Below are 12216 nucleotides of genomic sequence, written 5' to 3'. Positions count from 1 at the left end.
ATACCACCATCCTGACTATAGTTGACCGGTTCAGCAAGATGGCCCACTTCATGTCGCTGCCCAAGCTCCCGTCGGCCAAGGAGACTACGGAACTGGTTCTGCTGCATGTCTTTCGACTCCATGGACTCCCTACCGATGTGGTCTCCGTCCATATTCTGGAGGGAGTTTTGTTCACTCCTGGGGGCCACCGTCAGCCTATCTTCCGGATTCCACCCGCAATCAAATGGGCAGACAGAACGGAAGAATCATGAGATGGAGACAGCACTTCGATGCATGATTTCCAAAAATCCCTCGGCCTGGTCTCAGCAGCTCCTGTGGGTGTATTATGCCCACAATACCCTGGTCAATTTAGCCACTGGACTGTCCCATTTTCATTGGAGAAAGAGGTCTCCTGTCCTTCCGTCCAGGCTTTCATTAACCCCTGCCACCAAACCTGGACCCAGACTAGAGCTACTCTCCTCCGCTCGACGGACCGGTACGTCATGGCTGCCAACCGCCGCTGCACCGTCGCCCCCAATTACCTAGTGGGCCAGAAAGTGTGGCTATCCACTCGGGACTTCCCGTTACGGGTAGAGTCTAAAAAATTGCTGCCTCGGTTCATCGGCCCGTTTGAGATCCAGGAAGTTACAGGAATAAAAACGGAAACTATATTTACATTTTCTAGAAGAATTTATTTTTATTGACTGATATAACAAATATTAAAAATATTAGTCAATGTTGCTCAAAGCCAAGTATAGAACAAATGTGCATGTTGATCAAAATGGACGAATACATGATCAATAAACACTCAAATAAATAAATAAATAAATAAATAGCAAGTAAGCAAATAAATGAACACATTGGTACTTGTTGTGTGCAGTATCAACCAATCAATAAATACATGTGTAAACAACTCAGTACATAAATAAGCAATAAATAAATAGATTAATCTGACAGATAGCAGACAGATTGTAGTTGGTGAGCAGATATGAAGCCAGCTGGTCTGCTCACATGCTGCTCGAATGATCAATAAATACACAAATAACTCAATCATTTAATAAATAAATATGTTAATAAATAGATAAATAAATAGCAAGTAAGCAAATAAATGAACACATTAGTAAAGTAAAGTAAAGTCTTTTTTATTGGCTTTTGCAGGTAAAAAACAAACAAAACATAAATAAATAGTAAATATATGTTGATCAACAACATATTCATTTATAAAGATACTTGGTGTGTGGAGTACCAACTAATCAATAAATACATGTGTAAACAATTCAGTACATAAATAAGCAATAAATAAATAGATTAATCTGACAGATAACAGACAGATTGTAGTTGGTGAGCAGATATGAAGCCAGCTGGTCTGCTCACATGCTCCTCGAATGATCAATAAATACACAAATGACTCAATAATTTAATAAATAAATATGTTAATAAATAATATAATAAATAAAAAAGTAAAATGAATAAACACATTGGTAATGTGACGGACAGATGTTAGTTGGTGAGTAGAGATAAAGCCAGAAGGTCGGCTCTGATCAGATGGGTTTTCATCTCCTTCCTGATCAGCTCCCAGGATTCAGCACTGTGGCCCTGCAGACAGAAGAATTTCATCATTATTAAATAGTAAGAAATATAGATAGATAGATAGATAGATAGATAGATAGACAGACAGATAGATAGATAGATAGATAGACAGACAGACAGACAGACAGACTTACCATTTTTTCCAGGACGTGGCTTGAGAGTCTCTTGAAATACATGTGCAGCTTCTTGTTCTTCTTCTTGTGGCCCTGGCTCCCAAACTAAATGAATACAAAAGTCAAATATGATGAAACAGCTTCATTACACAGGCACCATGTTAACTTTCCACATGTACTATGAATTGATTCTTTCATTCAACAGGTATGTTGATACACACTGAGACTTACACAGGAGTGAAGGCCTTCAACCTGCTGGGTTACAACATGGAGAAAGTTCTCCTCTTTGTTCTCCCATGATGCATTGCTGTGATCCTCCTCAAACAGGGAAACAATCTCCTCCAGAACCTGAACTGTGAAATGGAGTTTATCCTCAGCCTGGAAAAAGAAGATCAATCACAGATTACAATAGGAAGAGATTTATTTATAACAGATAAAACAAACCTACACGTTTCACTGAAGAAAATAAATAGAGAAAATCAAGCAATGTGTTTGTCTTTTGATTTTTATTCCAAAAGTTGAGGCTGACTTACTGATGCTTTGGACGCCTGGTTGTATAGATGGTTAGGGAAGTCCACTTCAGCATCCTCAGTGGTGTTAGTGGAGTTATTAGCCTGCATCACACACAAACACACATCATGAAGTAAACACACAGTAAAGTAAACTCATTCAATGACTTTAAACAACTTCCAAAAGAAGTGCACTTACCATCGTATCTATTAGATCCAAAGACTTTTCACTGAGCTCTCTGTATTTATGATTCATCCATCTGCAGCTCAGAGAGGAGCCTGCACTGTACAGACTGAGAGACAGGCACACAAAGAAGACCCCGTTGAGCATTTTGAAAAGGTACATTTCCTTTGTATGGAGTAAATAGTGATTTCTCTCGTGAACCAGCTGATGTGATGGAGCAGAGCTGCAGCGCCTCATTTATACAGCAGGACGCACCTATTTCATTTTCCTGACATCCACCTGCGGGAAACAAGTGCGGCTTTCACGCGCTCAAGGTAAACCTCAACATACAAACATGTATAATGTCACACACATTTCGGATTCTAATCAGTCTCCTAATGAAATATGTGTGACACAATAAGATAATGTTGCAGATCAAGCTAAAATACTGCGCCGAGTTTTAAAAGGCTACAACTTAATACAGTAATGGCACTAAACATTTCATATTAAAGAATACTTTAAACATAACCACAGTTCACTTTATATTATCATACAGGGAACAATGAGTAACATGGGAATATTTTTGCGACTTTTAAAGGGCTGTACACACAAACCTTTTATTTATTTTTGGGAAGAAATTACTTTTTGTTTATTCATTCAGTTTTAATTCAGTCTGCAGGATTTCCCTGCGATGGACATCTTGTGTTAAAAAAAACAATTATTCTCGATTTGTTGTGATTGCCACCATTAGTATTTTGTGGTTTCGTAACATTTATCTTGCATGATTACAACTGTAGATATGACTGCAGCGTGTTCACATATCTAACATGCCATAAATAGAAAGAAAGTGTTTCCCCAAAGTGAAAGTGGAAGCGGCCTGCGTTACGTGACATGTGACGTTCTCAGACTGCAATATGAAAATGAGAATGTGTTCATTTAATTGTTCACATGCAATCTATATATTTATAACGTATTTAATTATGTATATATAATGTCTTAGTTTATTTATTTATAACGTATGCGTTCATTTATTTGTAATGTATTTAAATATTAAGTTAAAGGGCATCTGCCTATATTGATGGCAGATCATTTGTTTTTTTATTTTGCTGAGAACAACATTTAATTAAAAGAAAAATGATTTTATAGTCAGTTAAATTAATATGTATTCCATCACATGGAACTGTGTTTATTGTTTTAATTCCTGTCACAAACTAATTAATACAATCAACTAACGTGCAGGAACATGTGTTTCTGTAAAACCTCTCATGGTACTCACTGAAGGTACAAGATAGAATAGACTTTCATCTGTCCAGTCAGATCATTAAAACTGAATAAACAAACATTTACACATTACATCAGACATTATGAATGAGCTGCTGCAGTGCTATCAGTTTCATCACCTTGCTTTCACATTCAGTGCTGCAAGTGCAGCAAACATGTCTGTAATCTGTTCAATCTGACCTGTGGGACTCTAAATCTTGTGTTGATGAAAGCTCATATTCTACAAATAAAATATGGGAGGAGTCTTCCTACCTGCTAGAAACAACATCATTTTAATGTGTGCAGTTTGAAAACTTAATTTATGTCCTAAAATCTTCAGATTCATAGCAGCAGTGATTGAGGAATTACTCAGATCCTTTACTTAGTACAAGGCAAACATAGCAACAGTGTAGAAACACTCAGTGAATTAGTTATTAGTTATTATCAGTTTGATACATTTTAATTTATGTTTGTTTGTAAACTACTGTAGTAATCTGATTTATATAATAATAATAATAATAATAATAATAATAATAATAATAATAATAATAATAATAATAATAATAATAAAGTGCTCTGATCTTTAAATGAATTAAACTGTGAAGGAGAATCCCCTTCTCTGGTTCCCACGTTTAAAGTCGCCATGCTTTTGTTAAAACAACGTGAAATGTCACTGAGCAGTTCATATGAACGAGCGTCACAGCGCAGGCCGCAGTCACGGAGCCGCTTTCATTTTCTCCTGAAGGGAACTTCCTGTTTATGGCACCTCGTGCAGGAGTGGACACAGTGCAATCACGTCTGCAGTTGTATTGGTTAATGAATCTTAGGAATAAACACAGAAATACAGATGCAATTTAAGAATTATTGTTGTTGTTGTTGTTTTTATTGTTATTGTATTGGAGAGCGTGCAGACTGTTTAAATAGTCTCAAGTCATTCTATCTATGGAGCTTCATCTCTACTCACCAACTACAATATGTCTGTCACATTACATATGTGTTACATTTTCTTACATGCAGTCTCTTTATTTATTTATTTGTGTATTTATTGATCATGTATTTGTTCATGTTGATCAACATGCTCTTTAGTTTTTTTTACATACATTTGCTTTGAGCATAATTAAATATGTCTTTTAATTTCTTATGTTTTAGTATTTAACAAATATAATCTAGTTAATTGTTTTGTGTTTCGTCACTCAAACAAAAGGGATGAAGATTTTTCAGTACAACTTTATAATTTGTATATATTGATAGTTTGCCTCTTTGTTCTTTCACTACAGTTGAAATACGTCCAACTGCTAACACACAGACACAGAAAACACACAAAGTTCTGCTACTGAGCTGTTGCTGTTACCAGAGGATTTGATGATTATTTCAGATTCAGTTATTATTCATTGATACAAAATATAATCAACAAACAATTTATGATGTGTTATTGTTGATTAGGATTTTACTGATCCCGGGAAGAAATAAAGAAGTTACCCAGTAGTATACAAAGTTTAACATCAGCTTCACTTTAAGCTGCTGCAACATTCAAGTGACTGGAATATTAAAAAGGCAGGTATGAAGGTAATAAAAATATATATGACAAATATTAGATTAAAAGTATCTCCGTCCTGCTAATCACATGTACGTCCAATAATTATGAAGCGTCATTCACTTTATTGCATCTTATGATAAAAATGTTTTATGTTTGATTAATTATTATATAAATTATTTTGTTTTTTTTAGATTTTATTTTATTATTATTGTCACTGTTGTGTTTTCTCTGTTTAGCAATTCTAAAGAATAGATCAGAAAGTCCAACTCTTCAACTACATATTAAATATATTTGTAATATGTATAGTATGTGATTGGTGTTGCAGGTGTTCATTCGCCCACTCTTCTCTGACGATGGAGATGGAGAAAGACATCCACCAATCGAGAGCGAGTAGGAGGAAGAGGAAAACTCCAATGATGCTGACGACTTCTCTGACGGTGTCAACAAAGATTTTGGGTTCAAATCCATTGTGAGGATGACGAGGACTTTGAAGACGATGATGCTGACAACATCCGTCTTTGCTTAAAAATTAATTTAAGTAGACCTACTTATTTTTAAAGAACTTGTTCTTTACTTTAGTATATCCATATCTTGCTACTTTATACTTCTACTCCACCAAAATTCCGAGATATTGTACTTTTTGCTCATCTACATATATTTGATTACTTAAGTTACTTCAGATTCAGATATTGTTGATTCATAATATAAAATATGAACCATTCGGCACAATGAACTTTACTTTTGGTACTAAATACTAGTATATTTACTAAGCACATGTAGATGCTAATTATTTTGTATATTTACTAAATTCTGAATGCAGGTATTTTACTTGTGACTGAGTATTTGTACACTGTGGTACACTGCTATTTTCTTTCTCACATGTATCTTTATTCACTGACTGATTTCAACGATTTCTTCTTTTAAGTCATCTAGGCTGATTAAATGTGCAATGTGTAAGATATGGCAGAATTAAAGTTAAAAAAAATGTACTAACATTATTAACAGAACATGAAGAGGTAACAGTGTTGACGTTATGTCAAATAAGTCTATGTATAGTGTTGCAGAGATATCTACTGAAGTTAGCATGCTAACTGACTAGCCCCGGCCCATCCTGTCTTGTAATACTAATTGTTCCTCTAGAGGCGATAGTGAGTCACCGTCGCGCCAGTCTGCTCTCAGTACAGAGGAAGAAAAAGTAGAGATGGCCCAACTGGATAGTCAATTATACAGCCATGGTTCCTATTTGTTTTATAGTTTGTTGATTGGATTACATTCAAAGTGGCAGAAGCGAGAAACAACTTGCATCCTTGTCTGTCCTCACAGCCGTTTCAAGGCTGTTTGGATGAGCATAGAGCGGTCGGCAGCCCGAGGAACGAATGTAGCTTCAGTTAGAAGTTATCAATACTGTTGTTGCATTAGCTGACTGGGGCTTCATCTTACGGGACTGTCGAGGGACCTGGCCGCGGAGAGGAAGGGACGAAGTTGTGGTTGTTTTCTGCCACTTTGGATTTAGTCCAATAAACAAAATACGTGAAGATTATAAAATGACAGTGTTATTTTCACCGACTCTCAGAGTTTTAGCACTTTGGTGGAATTGTACATATTCTTACCTTTTTGCTAATATCTGACACATACTTGTCAACATTGGAATTTCACAATAAGGGAATTTTTTTTGGCGGAGTCCGCCCATATTTTAACAGCTCTCAGCCCCCCAGCCCCCACCCATAGAATGTAAATGTAAACACATAATGGACGGGTATAGGCCGATACAGTCAAGAAATACATGTTTATGTAAAGTATGTATTACTTGTACACAGTGGCGGACCATGCATTTCACACCTAGGCCTTCAGTGATGTCCTACACAGTCCTACCTGAATTATTCCACCTCTTAATACCATCATTATGACGCCATGGCTCTAGAAACTATACATTTAGACAGAAACGCAGTATAACCGGGCGTTGCATCACCCTAACAACAGAGTTATATTAATATTTATGAAACATTTAGTTGTAAATAGCAGGCATTCCCAGCAGTACAATGTGCAGTGCCTCTCTGAGGCTGTGAGCCGGGGGTACCGCTCGTAGTTAGTGATTTGAAAGTGGCGGACAAACCCTTTTCCCAGCTGTGATAGGCTCGCTAGCGTCGGGGTTGGCCGTTCTCTTCTCGTGATGTCTAGCTTATCTTGAAAAGTTCGTCTTGAAAATGGCGTTGTAATTATATCTGCGACCAAATCGATCTCTTCTCCTCCTTCAGCCATTGTGGGTTGAAAAAAAACAGCTTGTAGAAATCTACACAAATTAGCTCGTTCAAAATTTGCTACCTCTGCATAGCTCTGCCTCTCAATAGTGCATATCCAATCAAAAGACCTGCTAGCTGCCACCACTGCTTGTACAGATATGTCTATACAATTTATGTATTTTATTTATTAGTTAATATCATCAATTTATTTGATAATTGTTGAGTTGTGTGGCTTTTGTTTCCCCCGACGAGGACTTCCTTGCGATGGCATAGTCGGGAAACATGTGGAAACACTGCGACTGAAATCATCACAGAAGCTGAACGCGACATTATTTTTGGCACAAAGCATCGACATCTTTCCCTCAGCTTTGGTCACTTGGTCTGCCTCCGACACAGTTCTTGTCACACATGAAGTCATTGACAGTATGTTTGTGATTCTTGACGTGCTCGTGCTTGTGCTTGGACGATTTTTCATGCTGGCAAACATCGCTTATTCCGCCGTGTGCAAAGCTAACATCTGAATGGCACACTTTACAAAAAGCACGAGTTTGCCCGACTCTGCTTTTTATTAAATAAGGGAAGGTCTCCTCCCATTTGTCTAGTTACTTACATAAAGTTTTAACTTGTTTGGCAGGTACAACTGCGTCTCCATCTATCTCCCGTTCACTGTGACTCTCGTCCATATGTTCTCGTCTTCTTCTTCTGTGTTATTGTTCCTGTCTTCTTCTTCTGTGTTTACTGGCGGATCACGTTTTTCAGCTAATGTTAAACATAATACTGCCACCTTCTCTATCGGAGGCCACTTTTCCACTGTACACTTTTCTTAATTAGCCCTTTTTTTTTTGAAAGGTTAAAAATACGGGATGATTACGGGAACATATTTAAACGGGAGGAAAACGGGATAGAAGAATAAATACGGGATAATCTCGAGAAAAACGGGAGGGTTGACAGGTATGTTCTGACCACTGTAAATTTAGACTGCACTATATACACCCAGTAGAGTTGAAATGCTGCCCCCTATTTCTTTGGAAGAGGTGGGTCGGTATTACACATTGCACCTTTAAAGAAATGTTTCACCCGTAGTTAACACTTCTCTATTAGACCTGAGCAACCTGTCTTTAATATCAGGCAGTGCACCACAGTCTTTTAAAGAAGCTGTAATTAATCCTCTTCTTAAAAAGACCAGTCTTTATCCACAGGTTTTAGCCAACCATTGACCAATATCTAACCTTTCCTTTCTATCCAAGATCCTTGAGAAGGCAGTCGCAAAACAGTTGTATGATTATTTACATAACAATAGTTTTTTAGAGGATTTTCAGTCTGGCTTTAGATTTCATCACAGTACAGAGACAGCACTGGTGAAAGTTACAAATGAACTAATTGCATCAGACAATGGACTTGCCTCTTTACTTGTCTTGTTAGATCTTAGTGCTGCATTCCACACCATCGACCATCACATTCTAATACAGAGACTGGAGCGTTTCATTGGCTTTAAAGGAACCGTGCTAAGCTGGTTTGAGTCCTGTTTAACTGAGCGATCTCAGTTTGTACATGGTAACAATGACTCCTCCATGAAAGCCAAAGCAGGTCATGGAGTCCCGCAAAGTACTGTACTTGGACCTATTCTATTTACCTTATATATGCTTCCTTAAGGCTATATTATTAGAAAGCACTCCATAAACTTTCATTGTTATGTAGATTGTGCACAGTTATATCTATTGATCAAGCCAGATGAACCCAGAAATCAGTTAGCTAAATTTCAAGCATGCCTTAAGGACAAAAAGATCTTGGTGACCTGCAATTTTTTGATGTTAAACACAGACATAACTGAAGTTATTGTATTTGGCTTAAAGCCCTCTGAAACGCATTCTCTAAAGATATAGCTCTGTATGGTTTCTCACATTTCTTCCTTGTTAGTTGTACGGATTGTAAAGACCCTGAGGCCAATTTGTAATTTGTGATATTGGGCTGTAGGAATAAAATTTGAATTAATTGATTCATTTATTGTGTTATCAATACACAACATCTCACACTCACTCATATTACTATAACGTTTTAGTTCTCTGACCTGACGATTTAATGTCAGTTCTTCTATCTTGTACCTTAGTGTAAATACTGTGAGAGGTAATAGCTTAGAAATCTGAAATAGTCTCCACATGTAATGCATGTTGTTTGATTGTACTCATTAAAAAGAGAAAAATGTGGATCCTTTTTAATAATATTACAGGAATAAAAACTAAAACTATGTCTATATTTGCACAAAGAAGTTATTGTTATTGACTAATATAAACAATATTTAACAATTATTCAAAGTTGCTCAAAGGAAAGTAGAAAAAATGTGCAGGTTGATCAAAATGGACGAATACATGATTAATAAATACTCAATAATTGAATTAATAAATGTGTTAATAAATAGATAAATAAATAAAAATTAAGCAAATAAATAAATAAACACATTGGTAATGTGAAGTAAAGACTCTTTTATTGGCTTTAGCAGGTAAAAAACAAACAAAACATGAATAAATAGTAAATATATGTTGATCAACAACATATTCATTTATAAAGATACTTGGTGTGTGGAGTATCAACAAATCAATAAATACATGCGTAAACAATTCAGTACATACATAAGCAATAAATAAATAGATTAATCTGACAGATAACAGACAGATTTTAGTTGGTGAGCAGATATGAAGCCAGCTGGTCTGCTCACATGCTGCTCGAATGATCAATAAATACACAAATGACTCAATAATTGAATAAATAAATATGTTAATAAATAAATATGTTAATAAATAATATAATAAATAAAAAAGTAAAATGAATAAACACATTGGTAATGTGACGGACAGATGTTAGTTGGTGAGTAGAGATAAAGCCAGAAGGTCGGCTCTGATCAGATGGGTTTTCATCTCCTTCCTGATCAGCTCCCAGGATTCAGCACTGTGGCCCTGCAGACAGAAGAATATCATCATTATTAAATCATAAGAAATAAATATATATATATACAAGTAGATAGATAGATAGATAGATAGATAGATAGATAGATAGATAGACAGACTTACCATTTTTTTCAGGACGTGGCTTGAGAGTCTCTTGAAATACATGTGCAGCTTCTTGTTCTTCTTCTTGTGGCCCTGGCTCCCAAACTAAATGAATACAAAAGTCAAACATGATGAAACAGCTTCATTACACAGGCACCATGTTAACTTTGCACATGTACTATGAATTGATTCTTTCATTCAACAGGTATGTTGATACACACTGAGACTTACACAGGAGTGAAGACCTTCAACCTGCTGGGTTACAACATGGAGAAAGTTCTCCTCTTTGTTCTCCCATGATGCATTGCTGTGATCCTCCTCAAACAGGGAAACAATCTCCTCCAGAACCTGAACTGTGAAATGGAGTTTATCCTCAGCCTGGAATAAGAAGATCAATCACAGATTACAATAGGAAGAGATTTATTTATAACAGATAAAACAAACCTACACGTTTCACTGAAGAAAATAAATAGAGAAAATCAAGCAATGTGTTTGTCTTTTGATTTTTATTCCAAAAGTTGAGGCTGACTTACTGATGCTTTGGACGCCTTGTTGTACGGATGGTTAGGGAAGTCCACTTCAGCATCCTCAGTGGAGTTAGTGGAGTTATTAGCCTGCATCACACACAAACACACATCATTAAGTAAACACACAGTAAAGTAAACTCATTCAATGACTTTAAACAACTTCCAAAAGAAGTGCACTTACCATCGTATCTATTAGATCCAAAGATTTTTCACTGAGCTCTCTGAATTTATGATTTATCCATCTGCAGCTCAGAGAGGAGCCTGCACTGTACAGACTGAGAGACAGGCACACAAAGAAGACCCCGTTGAGCATTTTGAAAAGGTAAATTTCCTTTGTATGGAGTAAATAGTGATTTCTCTCGTGAACCAGTTGATGTGATGGAGCAGAGTTGCATCGCCTCATTTATACAGCAGGACGCACCTATTTCATTTTCCTGACATACACCTGCGGGAAACACCTGCGGGAAACAAGTGCGGGTAAACATATTTCGGATTCTAATTAGTCTCCTAATGAAATATAGCGTAACGTTAATATTTGTTTGTAATTTGTAAAGGTATGTAGACACACAATTAGTCTTTCTTGAAAAGTGTGTTTGCTAAATGATGTTTTTAAATGGATTAATGGAAAATAAGTGGAAACATTTTGACATTTATTTGTTTAAATATTTTTAGTCAACTTGTTTTGTACTTTGGAGAGTTGAGGCAAAAAAATGGTATGTATTTATTTCGTTTAAACCGATTATTATTTGTTGTAATTGCCACTCTCATTATTTTTGGTTTAATAATATTTATCATTCATGATTAAAACTGTAGATATGACTGCAGTGTGTCTACATACATGTCATCAAAAGAAGGAAAGTGCTTCCCCGAGGTGTAATTTTAAGCCGCCTGCGCTACGTGCCTTGTGACGTCATCAGGATGCAATGTGAAATACGTCATGACGTTTCTCAAGGACGCTTTAAATAGAAGAAAGACTGATAAGCCTTTATTGATCTCCAGAGGGGCAATTTAGCTGTTTCCTTGGCATAATATCATATTCTTTTATGGTATTATGCAGTATACATTTATTGTTCTTGTACAATAGATGCTTATCTATATTTGTATTAAACTCATCCAGGCACAATAATTAGGTTAGCATTTGTCTATATTGTGAATATTCTAGTGTATGCTTTGTCTGCTTTTAACATGATTGCTGACCAAAATTGTATTATGCTCCTTTTTATTCACTTAACTTGGAATAACAACTTCATGGGC

General features: G+C 36.2%; 2 protein-coding genes across 2 annotated transcripts; both read right to left on the bottom strand.

Moving 5' to 3' along the window:
* Positions 1 to 1331: 1331 nt before the first annotated feature.
* Positions 1332 to 2522, bottom strand: LOC115024686 (interferon a3-like). Its single transcript, XM_029456471.1, has 5 exons — positions 2391 to 2522; positions 2216 to 2296; positions 1914 to 2060; positions 1704 to 1787; positions 1332 to 1575 (listed from the first exon to the last, which is right to left on the bottom strand). The coding sequence occupies exons 1-5, from the start codon at positions 2520 to 2522 to the stop codon at positions 1480 to 1482; spliced, it is 540 nt and encodes a 179-aa protein (XP_029312331.1). The 3' UTR covers positions 1332 to 1479.
* Positions 2523 to 10246: 7724 nt separating this feature from the next.
* Positions 10247 to 11275, bottom strand: LOC115024716 (interferon a3-like). The gene is made up of 5 exons (XM_029456505.1): positions 11144 to 11275; positions 10969 to 11049; positions 10667 to 10813; positions 10457 to 10540; positions 10247 to 10342 (listed from the first exon to the last, which is right to left on the bottom strand). Exons 1-5 carry the CDS (start codon positions 11273 to 11275, stop codon positions 10247 to 10249), a joined length of 540 nt encoding a protein of 179 aa, XP_029312365.1.
* Between the last annotated feature and the right edge of the window lie 941 nt (positions 11276 to 12216).

Source organism: Cottoperca gobio, chromosome 19, assembly GCF_900634415.1.
Source record: "Cottoperca gobio chromosome 19, fCotGob3.1, whole genome shotgun sequence".
NCBI classification, from domain to species: domain Eukaryota; kingdom Metazoa; phylum Chordata; class Actinopteri; order Perciformes; family Bovichtidae; genus Cottoperca; species Cottoperca gobio.
The sequence above is the reverse complement of the archived record's forward strand: the minus strand, read 5'-3'. Positions and strand labels throughout refer to the sequence as shown.